Below are 18,999 nucleotides of genomic sequence, written 5' to 3'. Positions count from 1 at the left end.
TGTTTTAATACCTGATTATAAAAATGCACCTTTACATGTTGGTTTGCTGCAACCTGAAAGTTTACCTTTATTGTATCTGCGTTATAATAAATTAAATGTATCCATTTCCAAACAATAACAGTCCTGTGTGTTGCTGTGGCAGATAAAACAAAGGTGATTACACCATGGCCTGAAGAAAAACATCAGTACTGAAAAAAAGTTAATCAGAAACTACCAGCTCATTATAACCTGTCTCCTTTGCAGACCTGTGATAATAACAAATACATCACGGATTAATGTCAGCCCAAAACAAGCGGGACTTAAGTACTCTGCAAACACAAAAGTGTCTAAACAGAAGGGTTTACCCTCCACTACATATCTGCTAATGTCCATGAGGGAAGCAACATAGAACACATACCACAAGACAAACACACTCGCCAGAAAAATTGGGGCTTGAGAAAGTTCCCAAGCGGATTGGTTCATGTCAGTGTCGACGCCGATGACGTCGCGCTGTGAAACACGTGGGCCACGGTATCCAGAGCTCACATAAACAAAGCCACATTGGCCAGACTGGGTAGTCGAAGCTGGTGTCGCTGTCAGTGCGCGGAGTCACACGGTCTGTCTGCCTGGCATTGTTGGGTACCGCCGCTCATTATTTGGAGCTTTTACTGAAATTGATGAATACCCCCTGCATGCTTATCGCATGGATTGAAAGCCACGATCCTGATGTGAAAGAGGTAAGATTCACTCATCTCTTTCTTTGCAACATTATCTGCGCTTAAGTTGCACCTCCACTTTTTTCTTTTAGTCTGTTTTCACTGTTAAACTGAAATGATTCAAATCTCAGTCTGACTCAGACTGTGCTGCTGATATTTCACGAGATTTATTTTTAGCTTTCTGCTTTCTAGACAAGTTGTCACTAATGTCAAGTGCGCGAAGTTGGTCTGTTCATCACGAACAACTGCACACTTTATAGTAAGAAAAGAAAAAGACGATTTACGCTGTTTAATTTCTATATGCACGTTTTTCCTCGGGATCCATTCAACATTTTTCATGACATTTTTCAAAACGCTGTGCGTAATTAGAAATTGGTTGCAGTTTGTGCGCATAGGTTAAATCTGTCTTTATCTGGGATGGCGTGGTCATTTTAGATATTGTTTTATTTTATAATCTAGTAAATGTCAAAGTGATGTGTGTTATTAGGGGAAGATCCAGAACAGAGCCGCTTTCTTGCATCCTGTCAGCCGTACAACTCCTGACAATATCCATTTCAAGTGTCACCGAAAAACGGTCAGAAGACTTGAGGTAGGATATGGAAACTTATTTACAAATAAAAAACACAGATGTAGTGTTGTTTCAAGTTATTTTATTATGAAATTACTCATTAACGTTAAGCATTGTTATTACTGTTTAGAGTAAAAATAGATTAAACATTAAACTGTAAAACTTTCTTCACGGTTTGAACATTTATTTCAGAAATTCTCATGTGTTTCTACCGGTTTGGTTTACAGCCATGCCCTGCGTTCAGGCTCAGTATGGATCATCACCTCAAGGAGCTAGTCCTGCTTCCCAGAGCTACAGCTACCACACCGCAGGAGAATACAGCTGCGACTTCTTAACACCTGAGTTTGTTAAGTTTAGCATGGACTTGACCAACACTGAAATCACAGCTACTACTTCTCTCCCAAGTTTCAGTACATTCATGGACAACTATAACACTAGTTACGACGTTAAACCGCCCTGTCTGTATCAGATGCCCCACTCTGGAGAGCAGTCCTCTATTAAGGTAGAGGACGTCCAGATGCACAACTACCATCAGCAGAGCCACCTGCCACCTCAGTCGGAGGAAATGATGGCTCATTCTGGGCCTATGTACTTCAAACCCTCTTCACCCCATGCCCCGAGTACACCAAACTTCCAGGTTCAGCCTAATCACATGTGGGAGGACCCTGGCTCCCTCCACAGTTTCCACCAGAACTATGTTGCGGCCACGTCTCATATGATGGACCAGCGCAAGAATCCGGTGTCAAGGCTGTCGCTCTTCTCCTTCAAGCAGTCCCCGCCCGGTACTCCTGTTTCCAGCTGTCAGATGCGGTTCGACGGGCCGCTGCACGTCTCCATGAACCACGACAACCCGGGTGTTCACCGCGGCCTGGACGGTCAGAGCTTTGCGGTGCCCATACGGAAACAGGCGGGTCTGGCCTTTCCTCACTCCCTGCAGCTCGGCCACGGGCACCAGCTGGTGGACAGCCAAGTGCCATCGCCCCCGTCCCGAGGATCTCCGTCAAACGAGGGTCTGTGTGCAGTATGTGGGGACAACGCAGCCTGCCAGCATTATGGAGTGAGAACCTGCGAGGGCTGCAAAGGATTTTTCAAGGTGGGCTGACATGACAGCAACCATGAATCAGTGTTACTGTTATTATATGAAATATATACTGTGTGTTCCTTATTATTCACGGCGCCGGTGAGTTGTAATCTGCCCAATTTATTAAAATAATAATAATAATAATGATGATAATAAGACAACCTAAACATACAGCTAATAGAATTTCATTTTCAATGCGGGCTACACTAAATATTGCACGCCTATTTTTACGTGCGTAAAATAACTTTATATGACAAGCATATCTGTATCCACACATATAGCCTAGTTGATCTCAAAAGAATGAGTAAAATATGAAAGACCACGAATGTGTATTTGCTGTTGGCCTATTCCCTCGTTGGTTTATACAGCGCAGTCCCGAACAAGAGATGAAACAGATATTATATCGTTTTCATCTTTTCATTTTTTTTTTTATGTTATATCACTTGTGCAGCAATCCACATTCCGTGTTCTACATGTTATATAGCCTTGGAAATAGGCCTGCAGGGTGACATTATGTTTTTTCTTTATTTCCAGCGCACCGTTCAGAAAAATGCAAAGTATGTGTGTTTAGCAAATAAAAACTGCCCTGTCGACAAACGCCGAAGAAATCGTTGCCAGTTCTGCCGTTTCCAAAAGTGCATTGTCGTCGGAATGGTGAGAGAAGGTATGTTTAGGCCATGCATTCAATTATTTTAAACCAGTAGTTTATATTTCCCCACTGATATACTTGGGGGAACCTGTGCGTAATAGAGTGTTGGATTATTATTTAAACCATATTAAAGTATTTACGCACAACAACAGGACTCCGTATTAACGACTTATATGGCATATATTTCTTCCAATGCAGTTGTCCGAACGGATAATCTAAAAGGTCGGAGAGGACGCCTACCATCCAAACCCAAAAGTCCACAGGAGCCCTCCCCACCCTCACCGCCGGTTAGCCTCATAAGCGCACTTGTTCGGACCCATGTGGACTCCAACCCCTCCATGTCCGCTTTGGACTACTCCAGAGTAAGTAAAGTACCACTATCACAGAAATAAAACACAGCACTTACAAAGAAAAAAAAGTTGACAACTCCGGGTGAAAACAAAAGAAGATTGACGGACTTTTTTAATGTAGTCCTGCTTTTAGGTAAAATGTACTGCCTTAAAAGTTTTCTGTAATACATCGCTGAATTTCTAACTTTGTCAGGCTTTTTATGTGGCATATTTTTCCCAAGGTAAATTGCGTTGAAATAGAGAACTTAATAAAAAGAAGACATGAATGTGATAGTGAAAAAGCACCATCTCCCTCTTGGAAATGGGCATTTGCAATTTCACGGATTATATATTTTAAAGGACCTCATTAAGGCGCTGTTTAAATTAAATTCCAGTTCCAGGCCAACCCTGACTACCAAATGACTGGCGACAACACTCAGCACATCCAACAGTTCTATGATCTCCTGACGGGCTCCATGGAGATCATCCGGGGCTGGGCGGAGAAGATCCCCGGCTTTTCTGACCTATCGAAGCAAGATCAAGATCTCCTCTTTGAATCCGCCTTCCTTGAACTTTTTGTCCTGCGGCTGGCGTACAGGTAAGCCGCCTAATTATTAAACAAAACAATCCAGGCTTTAGATAATCATCAGCTGCTCCTTCAAGCTTCATTGCTTTTGGTTTTATTAGCTGCCCAATATTAAGAAGGCTCTTAAATTCCCATTTATTGCCAAGCGTAATTAATGGCATTTCCTTATTAATTGCAGGTCCAACCCAGTGGAAGGAAAACTTATTTTTTGTAATGGAGTAGTGTTACACAGGCTACAGTGCGTCCGTGGATTTGGAGAGTGGGTGGACGCTATCGTGGACTTTTCTTCCAACTTGCAGAGCATGAACATAGACATCTCAGCGTTCTCCTGTATCGCAGCTCTGGCGATGGTAACAGGTGCGTAAAAGGCGACTACTCCTTTGGAAACTCTAGTCTGCCTGCGTTACAGTGTATGCATAACATAGAAAGTTAATGCATCGGAAATAATGTATCGGTGTCCTTTTTTTCTTCTGTATTTCAGAGCGACACGGGCTTAAGGAACCCAAGAGAGTCGAGGATCTCCAAAACAAGATAGTCAACTGCCTCAAAGATCAAGTGACATTCAATGGCGGTGGATTGAATCGTCCCAACTACTTGTCAAAACTCTTGGGAAAGCTCCCTGAACTGCGCACACTATGTACCCAAGGTCTGCAGCGTATCTTTTACCTAAAACTAGAAGATCTAGTCCCTCCGCCAGCAATAATTGACAAACTTTTCCTCGACACCCTACCTTTCTGAGTCTGACTCGATGGCGAGACCTCAAAGAACTTCCAAAAGACTGTCTGTGAGTCAGACTTGACAGATTTTTAACGTTATTATTTCTGAATATTTGCAAGCTCCGTAGGCTAATAGAACAACAGTACCCTATTATGAGTAAGGATTCATGAAAAAAGAATAACAGGAGAAAGAGACAGAGTGTGATTGCTGTGTAGGCCTTTTAATACTTTGATTGCCAAACGAGTGAATCATCACGGGGAATTTCTCTCCGGTGGACAAATTGTCAACAAAGTTAATCCGGTTTTACAATCACTTACTGTTTATTTAACATCGGCTCTACTGATTCAGCATACTCATATGTAATATATTCCATTTATATATATAAACACACACACACACACACACACACACACACACACACACACACACACACACACACACACACACACAAACACACACTGTATATTATGATAGATTATGTGATGCCTCCAATGCATCGGTTTATAACATGTGTACAAAGTTTGTTATAATGAAAATATTTAATTTTCTTTTCTTTTCTGACTCGTGCCTATGTGTTTCTGACAGGATCCCAAAAAGTATCCAGAAAAGACAACGCATGTTCTAGTTTTTTTTTCTTGTTTCCCCCTTTTTCTTTTCTTTTATAGGCACTTGCTGAGGTGATGTCTATATATAATATATACCGGACACTATGTAGTCTGCTAGATTTGATACAGATTCGTAGTTATGGCACTCCTTTTATGTATGACGCATATGTGGAAAAATATCTCATCTGTATAGAAAATGAGGGACCCATGGTGTTTGTAAATCTGTCAGACATTCCTTGTTTGTATGTGCTGTAAGTATTGTTGCTGTTGAATATAAACGTTTCTATATATTTATTTCTATTGCCAAGAGCTACACTAAGCATGGTGCAATTTAAACGATTTCAAACCATCCAAGTTCATGCTGAGCACGTTGTCTATGTTTTATGTCTTATAAACGTCTAAGTAGTTATAATTTAACACGTTTTGGAAATGGAAAAACTCCCATCTTATATCAAGAGGTTCATGAGTGTGTGATATAGGCACACATCTTTGACATCATGATGTACCTACAACTTCTGTAACGCATTTGGTGCCGAATTAAAAAAAAAAAAAAACTTTAGAGAGAAAGAAATATTTAATGTTTACAAATAAAACTTTTAAATCAATTCTTTGCTAAATAATTTCTCTGAAATTAATGTATTCTTTAAATTAAGACACCTCTGACCAGAAGGAGCTACTTTCGCACGAGAGAGACATATTTTTTGGGTTCAAACGTATTATTCTAATTTCCTTAAGTATTGTGAGGCCTATTTGCGCAAAATCAATCATTTGAATAATATCTAACTTTAACTGAATGTGAAATTGTGTGAACCTGTAGTACGTTATTGAATTTAAAGACGAAGAATAAGTCGCAGGCCTTTTTATCTTGAGTTTAAATCCTCTATATATGTGCATATATTTATCATTTGACCATTCTGATCGTTTAATTTAACCCTAAACTGAGCGAACATTTCAGTCAGCCAAAATTACATTTTAAACCACTTCTAATTTAGGGAAAACTTTAAAGTTTTCTCCTGCATGATATTTCTGATATTTAGATTGTAAAAAAACAAAAACATTATTAACACAGCAGGCTGTTAAAACCTCTTTTCATTCTCTTATGTCTATTTGTATTTAACAAAGGAAAAAAAGATACAACGGATTAAATATAGGACTTTTTTTCCCCGCTTGAATCCCAAATAAAAATCACATTTTTGAGCGAACAATTTCAAAAAGAATATCGGATTTTATAATCTATAATAGTCTGTTTCTCTGGATGCTCTTTGCTGGTGCGAAAGTTGAGTTTAAGGTTGTCTTTCTGGACTCCTTGTTGCCTAATAGTCAAGGATTAAAAATGTGACCTTTATATTAGTTGAATGTTTATAAGAGATAATTGTTGCGCTTCATTTGCCTTCACTTTTATCATGTAAACTGTTAACCGGTTTTACCTGCCGACGAGTCAGACCAGAACCAGAACTTAGACTAACGGCTTTCCCACAATAAAAGGCGGACTACCTACAGCCTACTATAACAAAGAAGGCACACTCAGTGAGCAGCTAAAAAAGAACACATTTATTGTGAAATCCTGTTGCGCACAGGGAGCACAGCTTTATATTGTGTGTCACAGCGCTGCACTTTGCGGTGTCATTTTGGATTCTAAGTACACAAGAAAGATGCGACGATGATGCCACACACAGGCACACTTTTCTCTAAGTTACGTTTAAAAGCTTTTTACCGGAGCCGGCAAAGTAACCTAGTTGTTTTATTGTAGTTTAACAGTAAACCTGTTACCCTCAAACTCCCACAAACCCCCGGGGAGTCCGGCTACGCGCCTCTGATTCCAGTCAAGTATAAAAAGTCCTATTGTAGGCTATATCCTTTAATACTAAACGCCCTCATACAACCACAATTTAAGCCACTTTGGAGATTTGCGCATTAAATCTGCGTCTTAGTGTGTAACTGCAGAAATTAAAGTCATTTAGAAATCTATATGAAACGGCAGTGATTGGCCTGCACGAGTGGAAGCAGTGCCGCTGTCACAAACCCTCTGCTTCAGTCTATCAGAAGAGAGAAGTGACGCCAGGCTCTGAGGCATGTCTGGGACTTATCCTCACTGATTCCACATTTAAGACATTATCAAGATGAAGGGAACAGCTTATTTTGAGAGATATTAGCAGCAGGCAATAAATTGTCTAAATAATTAGATCGTCTCTGTAAAGTGCTAATTCCAAGGCAAATTGGGATTACATTCAGAACCAGTTTGCTGACATTTAGCAGATCTGTTGAAAGGGTGCATTACAATGTCACAGGGTCTCTCTATTGACTCAAAGTACAGTTAGCTTTTAAACATGTCTATCTCAACACAATAACACATGACACAAGTAGCTAATACTTCTGTCAGTGTTTATGCATAATTATATGTGCTGGAGGACTTTGAGTCTAAATTCATTAAGAGCCTAATTTCCTCCCCGCACATGACATTAGTGGAAGGTTAGACATGATCGTGTCAGCATTAGCAGAGAAAAAAGAAGTAATTCTCCAGTTGTTCTGCTTTGTCTTCAGCTGCCGCACATAGAACAACAAACCAAAGCCAGCAAGTGAAGGTGGAGAACAGAGGCTGTGTATCTGCTGCCAACACAAAGTGAGAATCAAATTATAAGTCCCAGCTTCTGAGAACGCTGCTTCACATTTATAGTACCACTAATAGATGCTACCACACACACACGGTGCACACTGTGGTTATCGTGCATCGTATGATGCACGCACAGCTGCACATTGCTGCACTTTTGTCTAATTGTGTGATACAATTTGACAGGTTCACGTATGTGGTGCTGATGGATTTAAAGTGCTGTAGCTCTGCTGTAGGTGTGTGTGGTTACATCAAGAGCCATTTCCCAACAACAAAACTAAACAAGGATTTACTTGCTTTTGACTCTAATATGCAATTTTGTCAGTTTTTGCTAAAAAAGGTTTGCATTTTGACAGTGATTAAGATTTAGTCCGGAGGTCTAATGTGTAAATTACCATGTTTGGAGGCCAAGATAAGCCAGACCTTCACCTCATCTGATCCCCATGGTGGGAGAGGACTTGACCTTTCACCTTTGCACTACATGAGAACTTGTTAGACAGACATCCAATGAGGATAACTCACTGTTGCTCAAACTGCTACTAGACTGTTTGCAACTGTTTGACATGATACGGAGAATAGAGAGAATTATGAAGATGCAAAAATACACATGCTGCACACATCTGTGTGAAACTACATGATTAAATGCAGCCCACTGATCTTCTCTTACTCAACATATGAGTTTCAGACACAACATGTCATTTTCTCTGACTTGGATATTATTAAGCCCAGAGTAAATGACAATGAAGTGTTATCTTTCTTTACATTTTATGTAAGTGGCATTAAAAGTTATTTTGAGGTACACAGTCAGAATCTTATTAGAATGCTTGCTAATAAGACTTACTAATAAGACTTTCTTTGAAGTGATTAAATTCATCTGACTTTTTCAGCATGTCAGAGCACTCTGGTTTTCATGTTGCCATTTCTCAAACAGGTTATATTCCACCTGTCTCATCAGCTGTCATGGTTTATGTTCCACTTTTCAATAATTCTGCTACTCTTTACTTATTCAGCGCCTGCAGTCTACACTCAGAATCACTTCCTTCCATGTTACCTTTTCCTCTATTCAAGCAGGCTGCTGTGCGAGCCTGCAGTAAAACATGTTGATTACACAACTTATGAATCTCATGAGTCCTTCCGACTATAGCTCTAAACAAAATGAATGAATAATGAGTTGAATGATGGCCCTTTGGATACGACTGCCTATAGTTATATTACTGTGACTATTTGATTTACCATATTGAAATGCTGATGATTGTCCAATAAATAATGCAAAAAGCTGATTTCCAAGTGGCGAGGCAGGAAAAGAAATCCACCTTGCATATAGATGGAAGTGAGCCGTGTCTGTCCCTCTCAGCCTGTGGCCCCGAGCAGCTTTATCATTCATAGGACTAAACAGACAATCAATTCAGCAGCCATGTATGAAGGATGAAGGGATGCGACAAGCTGTGAATGATGAGGAGCCAAAAATCAAAGGCCTCACTCCTTCTTAGCTCTAATGGCCATTACCAGCCCAGACAGCACCAGTAAAATGAGGTTAATCATTTGCACAGATCCTTTCAAAGAAGATTGACTGGACTTGATGCCTAGTCAGATCACTCATAAATATTTACTTCATATTAAACAGCTGTGTATGCTCTGTTATTGCACATTGATTTCTGACGGATGCCATCAAATTATTGTTTCAAGTGTGGTCAAGTAAAACCATTAAAACCATTAATGCAATGCTTGTACCAAGAATCAATTATGCTAACCACAAGAAATTAATAATGCAATGAAATTGGCATGACATTGTGTTAGAGAGGGGAATTATCAGGTTTCTGCTTCAGATTTGGAGAAAAAAGTAGGGGATTTTCTTTTTTTGTTTTTTACAAATGATCATATAATCACCAGAAACTAAAAGAGTTAGGATCGTACATTAAGTGCTGATAGATAGTACACCCCGAGTTAAATAACCCTACAGTTGAAGTTTATGGGCATTGCATGTATCAGTATTGAACACACGGGCTCAGTCCTTTGACCTTATTGACAAAATGAAATTTCCTTTATAGAAAGAGTTAATGTTTCCTCGGGCAGACATGTTTCCGATTCAATTAGTTTTAATGAAGCCTGTGCTCAGTGGTTACTGAGGTAGAAAAAACAGACATAAATGCCTGATGGTAATAGAGGACATATTAAGGAGGAAGGGATCAGACACACGCGTGTGTTTTGCTTCTAAGTAGCGAAAAATGCCTCTATCAGGCTGGTAGGAGCCAGTGGTTTGGGAAGCAGTGAATTGTATGAGCCTCAAATGATGCATTAGGGTCTCTGGGGCGAGGCTGGAGGAGACTGAGGAGAAAACTGTAAAAACACACGGGAGAAGAATCTGGTTTTGATGACGCATGTGGGGGTATCACCAAGCAAGATGGGAAAATCATGCTCTTCTCAAAAACCACATCTACATGAGTTTATCAGTTTTATTACAAATCAATTCATCCTTAGATTGATGGTATTTGTAATTTCTAAAGCCTAACACATTCTGCTCATTAACTGCTTTTTATATTCTCCCCCATTTACAATTTTACACTGTGACAATGTGACTGCCCCCCCCCCCCCTCGTCTGTCTGATTGTGTAAAATGTCAACATGGTCAGATGCACTGGCTCAGTTCCTGCAAGAATATGCCCTCATCCTGTGTTATGGTTTGTGCTGCAGCTCCATGTGAAGTGAAACATATTAAACACACCCATGCACATGTAATCTGTTCATGTCTTTGAGTCAAATCTCTGTGTGTGTGTGTGTGTGTGTGTGTGTGTGTGTGAGTGAGTGAGTGAGTGAGTGAGTGAGTGAGTGGAGTGAGCGAGCGTGCATGTGTGTGTGTGTGTGTGTGTGTGTGTGTGTGTGTGTGTGTGTGTGTGTGTGGTCTTCTATCATCTGCTAAGTGTTAGGAGTTCCTTTCAGTCTTTTGCATTTAGTCTTGCTGAATTAAAGCAATCCAGATTACAGTAAAAAATGGGTACATGGGTGATCTGGTAGCAAAGGGGTCTAAGGTGCTAACCGTGTAATTGTGACATCCCTGGTTTCATTACAGTCAAGCAACTGTGTTGCATGTCATTCACCCAATCCTCTCTCCCCGATTTCCTGTTTATCTCTACGCTCTTTCCTCTAATAAAGGTATAACATGTCCCCAAAATGCATAGTTTTATTAATTTTGAAGAATACAGGTGTAGCAGAAGTTATGTGTTTCAATTGGACACAATTATACATCTATTGAGGGATTTTTGAAGGTTCAACCAGAAAATGTGTTCTTATGAGCACCAAACCTAAGACGCTAGCTGTGTCGCCCCTTGATTAAACAAGCAGACTTGGACAAAGGTTGCTAAGGTTTTGCAGCTACAAAGTCCTCCCCTCAATGTATTTTTGTTTCCAAGCTGAATCCCAGTAGAGATCAAATCAAGTTGAGAAAAAAAGAAAAAAACTTCACAAATTCTTTTACCTTGATCTTCCCTGCACTGACTAACAGGAGGTAAACAAGCCTGAAATCCACTCACACTGCATCCATTGCAAGGGCATCTCAGGCCTCTGCTCGTTTGCTGTTAGCGTATGCATTGATTTTTGTGTGCTTGAATATATACACTATAGGTATGTACCCGCAGAGTGACAAATAGATGCACGTAGTGATGGTTTTACAAAGCTCTCGTAGCACATATAAGACACATCTATAGTAGGAAGATGCCAATAGATAGTAGAGTGGTGGATTCTTGCAGGGTCAAGAGGGGAATATGATGTGCATGTGTGTTGGACAAAAGGGAAGGGGAGAGGGGGTTGTGGGGGGTGTGTGTGTGTGTGTGTGTGTGTCACAACAGACAGAGGAAATCCAGCCCAGGCTCCCACACAGCTTTGTCATATCACTAGGAGATTAGGAACACACACATGTCAAGCTAGGCAGAGCCTGCTGCAATAATGCACCTGCCAGCTCTCAAGATCCACTCAACCCATTCAACCCCTTGTTCCTACATGCTAACACAAAAGGCACACACACACACACACACACACACACACACCACATTTTTAAATATTGATCCCTTTCCATATTGCACACGTGAAAACTGAAGGATATAATATGAGATCAGTGGAAAACAAATTAATTAATAAATAGCATGACGCATATTACCTTGTCACACAGAAGAGAAGTACATCAAATGCAATGTAGCAAATGTAGCTCAACACACATAGCCTACAGTGAAAAACTGAAAATACTGAACACATGAAAAGGTTGGGATCTTAGGAAAGTGGATATTTTACATGAAAAACCTCACGGGGGAAGGTCGTTGTCTTTCTTTATGACAGAGTTCCCCAAGAAAATGAGAGAGGAGAGGTTCAAAGGGATTCATCTCCACCAAGATTCAAGGTCATCCAACCTAGTCATCCTAGAAGCACTTGAAAAATATGGAGTGAAGACTGGAGATATTCTTCCTCCCAAAAAGGAGTGTGTAGAGAAGACTCTGACTGAAGAGAATCACTGACCTTCAAACAAGCTCTCTATCCATATAGAGTAGGGGAAGACATGCACAATCCATCAAAAATGCACATGAACTTTCCCTCTTCAAATAGTTCCCGCTTGAATAGCAGTCAATGGATCAACTATGAATATTGCATGTACCGAATTGCAAGGGGTTCAGATTGAATTCACTGTGAAAAAAACTAAAAACTAAAAACAAATCTGGGATATTAGAACATAATTTTTTGAGATTGAGTCTCAAAAATTACATTTTGAGTAAAAACATTTTCAAATGGCGAACAGTGAGTGAACGATGGATTTAAACCCAGTTTTTGTTCAAATGAATTTGTACAATAAAGTGAGTGTGTAAACATTTAAATCATCTAAAATGTAAAGAGAAGAAAAGACGTGCCACATATTAATAAAAAGTGTAAAAATAATTCAGAATCCATACTATGGTCATGAAATTGCCTTTTGCCACAGTCCCTTTTCAAGAATGAAAAGATCAGTGTTAATTTTCAGCCGTTCTTTGATTGGATGAACCTGCTTCCCTCTTGCGCGACATGGCTACCACAGGTCAGTGGCTGGTGCAGTGTAGCATGAAACAAACAAATAGAAAAAGGCACCTCGTGGCACTTGACTCTCGCCAGAATGCAACTGACGGCAAGCCTACCAGCGTCCTGTAATAACTACCGGTGCCTCCTAACCAAAGAGGAGAGGAGAGGAGAGGGAAAAGAGAGCTGGGAAAAGGGGAAAACATGGATTTAGAGCTGGAGATATGAAAAGGGGATGAAGAGAGGTGCAGGAAATGATTGAGAAAGAAGGTAGCATGTTAGTGCTCTAAAATCCAGAAAGAAGCGACACCTGAGCAGAACCAGCTGCAGTGAAAAATAGATTTGAAATTGGCAAGCAAAAGTATGCAATAGTTTGACTGAGAAACATAAATGATGAATTGTGACAGAGAAGGAGCTTTAAAAAGTCAGAAAGACATTTGAGGACACAGAATGCTTTCAAACACCAGACAGGGATATTAAAATCTTAACACAAAGCAATAATATGCGTTATGTTTATTTTTTCTATCTACTAACAGTGCATGATCACTGCATTGCTGTGGCACTATCAGTGTGTTGATTTTCCTATAGGGGCAACTTATTGATGTTGGTAATATCCTGACAGAAAATCATATTTTAAATCGTTCAATCTTATGTTTTTTTCTTACTGTAGTGCTGTGTTCACACCAGACGCAAAGCAAATTTTGGCCTAGGGTTACTCGCACGAGTTTGACCACAGGATCATTTGTTTTTATTCGCCTTACTCACACAAGGCGTGCTGGACAGGGGGAGTGGCTACATGTACTGTAGATACCGACAACGTTTCTTTATCCGTCATTAAACATGGCTGAAATAACCACCAGTATTGTGCAAGAACGCGCTAAAAGAGCGTTTTCGGTAAACTGAACATATGCGTTTGCAACTAATAAATGTAAACGTGAGCGTCATTAACGACTACGTTCTACTGAAAAAGAATAGCTCGGAGCAGCTCATTTAAAAAAAAAAAGAAACCGAAGAAATTAAACGTGAACTACCTCATTTTTTTGGGACCGTAAACTTAGTTCAATATTCTAAACTGTGAACTATGAATGTGAACTAGTTCATTTTTTCTTATAATTATATTAGTCTGGATCCATGGAAGTACATTTTTAGTGTAGTAGTAGTAGTAGAAAAAAAAAAAAAAAAAAAATAGAATTCCACAGATTTTACATATTTGTTTACAGGCGTTGAGTGTGGATGCATGGTGTCCCTTGAGTTAGCACTGGGGCTGAAGACTACAAGTTAAAAAATAAAAAAAACAATCTGCGGGAGTGGGTTAGCGTTAGTGAGTTTACCAGACCTTTGTAGCCCACTCCTCATCTCTGCTTGAGGCCAGAGGCTCGAGGCTACATTAGTCGCTACTAGCATAATATAACTGAATCCCTGACTAAATTGTTTGCTGTCAAGTTGCATTGTGGGCAATGTAGGCACCAAGTTTTGACAAGCAAGAAGAATGCAGGGAATAAAAAGGACTATAACTCGTTTTGCTTCATTGATTTTGATCCTATAAAAAAAGAAAAGAAAGCTTCTGTCTATCGTGAGTCTGACGATGCTATAAAAGTGCTATGCTAAACCAGCAGAATACTTATTTAAGGACCTTTTTTTTTTTAATCAAATACAACATGCATGAATATGTGCATAAAATAGAAGGTACTGTACTCTTTTACCATATCTAAACATAATCTAAACCCAATGTGTTTTAAGACAGCCTTGTTAAACAGTCCATGCTAAATTAAAAACCATAGGCTGGACAGGACAAGGCAAATAGGGTAGGAGGTGAGGCAGGAGGAGAAGACAGTGGAAATGGGAATGGAGAACAGGAAAACCAGGCTGATCATACTGTGATAAGACGAGGAAAATAAGTCTGATTATCACAGAGGCCAGGGGCATTAGACAGACAGTTGGAAGTCATCTCAAAACTCAGGAGGGAAGAGACAAGACAAGAGGTCACAATTACGCCCCGCTAGCTGCACTCCCCTCCTCCTCATGAAGTCCTCTAATATATTCGGTTAGTTCCTGTATGGCGCGGAGGGGAAATTCTAATTAAAGGGTGGGGGGAATTTTGACACATGTGAGGCAGAGATCAATATTTAGCACCATAATCAGCCATTCCTGATGGCTTGAAGGTGTCACTGTGAGCAGACTGCAGCTCTCCATTAGAGTGCTTGGAAAGGAGCAGACAGGCAGGCGAGCAGGCAGGCAGCCAAGCAGGCAGGCTGCAGAGAACTGCCAAACTCCTAGCCATCATGAATCAAAGCATGTGATGCCTCTCGTGCTCCATTTCGCTTTGCTTTTTATCTTCATTCATCCTTTTAAAAGGAGAAAAGTGAACTCTGTCAGACTGGTTTGTGATAGGGGTGCAGGGTAAGTGGAAAAGAAAGGAAGAAAAATACCATAGAGGGGTTACGGTAAATCAGAAGGAAGTGCAGCTGTCAGGACTTTGGACTGTGAGATGATTGTAAGGTACACAGATGGTCCTGTCTATTGAGCGATGTCTCTCTTTCGTTTGACAAATATTTCATTTTAATATCCCAGTGGTGGAGGAAGTATTTGAATCTTTTACTTAAGTACCAGTAGCAATGCCACACTGTGAACATGCAAAAGCGCCAAAGGTTTACTACCAAAGTGTACCTTTGTACCTAAAGGACTTAAAGTAAAAGTATTCATAAAGCAGAAATATGGCCCCTGTGAGTGTTACATTATTGGATTATCATTACTGATGCATTTTACTGGTGGTGGAAGTGGAGCTCATTTAAGTTTAAACTATAACATTGTATCCTTTTTTAATAAGCTCATTATATGTTGTGTGTGTAAAATCTTAGTCTGCAAAGTGACTAGTAACTAAAGTACAACTATTCCCACTTAACTGTAGTGGAGTATACATGTAAAGCAGCATCAAATGGAAACCCTCAAGTGAAGCACAAGAACCTCAAATTTGTATTCAAGTGCAGTACATGAGTAAATGTACTTAGTTACAATCGAATACGGATTTTGAATAAAAGTTCATTTACGAAAGGGCAGCTTATTTCATCGCTGTCCACAATTACTGTATTCATTTTCCAAACAGATACATGCACACACTCACAACATTTGTGGCATGTGAACAAGGCTGTTCAGTTGACATGGTTAGCGACCACTGACTCAGTATCAAGAACATGGTGTTGTTTCCTGAAGGCAAGAAGAGAGGGCGAGGGGCAAAGGAGGGGGCACGTGGAGGTGTGTGTGTGTGTGTGTGTGTGTGTGTGTGTGTGTGTGTTTGTGGAGGGGGAGTCCAGCCTAGGGTGTCCCCTGTCTCCATGTGTCAGCCCATCTCCTTGTTCTTGCATGTCACTGACACACACATGGGTACTTACCAACCCAAGTTGCTCCAATTAATGGCTGTCCCACTGCGCTGTCCGTTGTACGGTGTGCTACCTTGGGTGACAAGATATGGTCTGGGATCTGTCTCTCCAGTGACATAAGCAAGGAATTTTAAGAGGGAAAAGTGATGCAAACACACACGGCCTCATGCTGTGCCCAGATAGGTAGATAACAAAGACTCTTGTAAATGAGTGGCAGCGAGGAAGGCATAGAGGATTCTCTAATTACTTGCTGCAATCTATCTAAGTCACTGGCCTTCTAATTTGATTTATCAGAATGCATGAAATCCCTTGGAATAATGCCCTTATTAGAAGGACAGAATTGACGGGGGGACAAGAGGTCTGCCGAGAGGAGGTGGAGAGCGGAGATTTAAGCATCAATTACAGTCAAAAGGAGAATTAATAGTTATTAATCCACAAACATAGCCATCGTTCTCTCTGCTGCTGCCTCTCTGCCACTTGGAGGCAATCCTCTTCACACTTGCCCCGCCACACATACAGTCATTCACACTTCCACGCATGCACAGACATACACATACCAGCATAAAGAATAGATAAAAGCAGACATGTAAACAAGCACATGCACGCATACAAACACACAGATACAAACTAACATGCACAAACACACACAACACTCATATATTCATGAGTCGAAATACTGAAACAGTCATGCATACTGCAGAACTAAATGAGCATCTAAAAAAATCATGTGTATAAGCACAACAGTACAAAGGCAAGACGCCATAAATATCTTTTACTGTGGATGGTTCGTATCATTTTGCCCACCGGTAGATCAAAGGTCTTTAACTCTTTAACTAAATTCTTGACTGACAAATTCAATTGCTGTCAGTCTTCCAGGGCCCTCAATGTAATATGTGCATTTTGATTCAATTTGCCCTGCAAAGACATACATATACATATTGTTTATCTGGTTATGGGAACAAAAAAATCAATACTTAAATCTGTGCTTTGTCATTCCTAAGTGCATCATGAAATAGCAAGATATCCCTCTAATTTAATCCAACACAACCACATAGATTGTTAATTTTGTGCTATTAAGCTTTTGCAACATTTACAATGTCTTCTTTTTGCCTGTTGATGACTCTTGTTTGTCCCCTTGAATGGGACAAGAAGATTTTATATATCTAACAATTGAATTTAGAAAGGTCAATCTCTAACCAAATAACAATAAATCAAAGATGAAGCTAACTTGTATCATTTCTAAGGAGAGGAATTCAAAGCACACAGGAACAGTTTCAATAAACTCATATCATTAGAAACAGAAACAATACTGTATAACTATGTGAAGGGTAAGTATTTTGTAATTGCACAGTATCCTGATTATTCAAATCATCCTAATAAATTCATGTTACGACAGCACTTTTTTTAAACCCACAAGGTCATATCACATACACAAGAATAACAACAAAAGGACAGCTTGTCATGTTAAATAATTTAAAAAGCAGTGAGAGCAGCAGTGCTGCATTACACTAGGTGACACTCTGGTCCGATTTTTATGTTAAATCCTGTGGTTTTTTGTTAAAGGGTTGCTGAGTGGCTGAAAGGAGAATGCCAGTGTGCTGTTGCTTTGCTGTCAGTCACACAGAGGCAGTATTTAGACAGGGAGCTGAGAGGTCTGCTCCGCTGCCAGCTCCTGCCTTTTAAACAGCCCTTTCCTCAGAGAGACAGCTTAGCACTGAGTGCCAGTCAACCTCGCCTGCACACCCCCCCCCATTACACATACACACGCACACTTTGATAGCCTCTTTGCTAAAGAACTATTTTGCAGAAGGAAAGAAATGATCATGTATGGTCCGACCTAAAGGTACATTGTAATGGGTCTATCCCCCTGTTTCAACAAAGTGGAGCAAAAGGCATCTGGACAGCAGATTCATCAGCATTACTTGAATGGAGGAACAAGCTCATACAGCATTACGTGGCTGACAGGGAAGATGAATCTAGGCAACTCGGCGCATCAGGGATCCTCATAGACCTTCAGTCATGGCCTGTGGTAAAGACTGAAGGATGGGAGAGAGGTTGTGGAGATAACACATCACGCCCTGTCTACATCCCATATTATGATGCTGTCCTGTAGAGTGTCTGGGACAATACTGTGTTAGCTGCCAGAGTGTCGTTGACATCATTGACAAACCTCTATGGTGTCAGGCAGTCAGTCACACTTCTACTGGGTGTCTGTCATCATGCTCAAACGGTCAGGCACTGACACCTTTTCACGTGAATGAAGATTCTCCAGTGACTGACAAAAAATAGTGGATGGCCTTTAAGGAGGGGAAAAAAAACACAGCAAGAATAGCACCTCTCCTCAAAAGGAGAGACTTATAATTTGCAATAATGGCACACCAGTAGCTCTCAGGGAGAAAATTACAGGAAAAAGCCGATCTGAAATATCCTTTTAACTGGCAGAAACACATCCATTGTAGACAGAAGTCTTGTTTACTTGGTAAAATGGCATCAATTAGGAGCGGATGGCAAAATTAGCATATTCTCTTAATGGACTGGCCTTTCTTGTGCGGCGCTCTCACACTGATTGTATGGAAGGGACATGTTAAGGGAGACTGAGAAAAGGTCAGGTGTCTGCACCATTCAGGTGATCATATTTTTCACCAAACAGTTGTGCATTCTCCATGGCTATTGTCATGTTACACTGCAGCTGAGAGCAACATTCCAGTATGCGGGGAAATTTGCTTTTAAATCGTTGCAAAAACAAGTCACTCA

General features: G+C 40.4%; 1 protein-coding gene across 1 annotated transcript; it reads left to right on the top strand.

The window, feature by feature from the left end:
• Positions 1 to 1,492: 1,492 nt before the first annotated feature.
• On the top strand, positions 1,493 to 5,013 carry nr4a2a (nuclear receptor subfamily 4, group A, member 2a). The gene is made up of 6 exons (XM_078262790.1): positions 1,493 to 2,356; positions 2,879 to 3,008; positions 3,192 to 3,355; positions 3,718 to 3,920; positions 4,087 to 4,265; positions 4,390 to 5,013. Exons 1-6 carry the CDS (start codon positions 1,493 to 1,495, stop codon positions 4,644 to 4,646), a joined length of 1,797 nt encoding a protein of 598 aa, XP_078118916.1. The 3' UTR covers positions 4,647 to 5,013.
• Positions 5,014 to 18,999: the final 13,986 nt, after the last annotated feature.

This window comes from Sander vitreus, chromosome 11 (assembly GCF_031162955.1).
Source record: "Sander vitreus isolate 19-12246 chromosome 11, sanVit1, whole genome shotgun sequence".
Classification (NCBI taxonomy): Eukaryota; Metazoa; Chordata; class Actinopteri; order Perciformes; family Percidae; genus Sander; species Sander vitreus.
The sequence above is the reverse complement of the archived record's forward strand: the minus strand, read 5'-3'. Positions and strand labels throughout refer to the sequence as shown.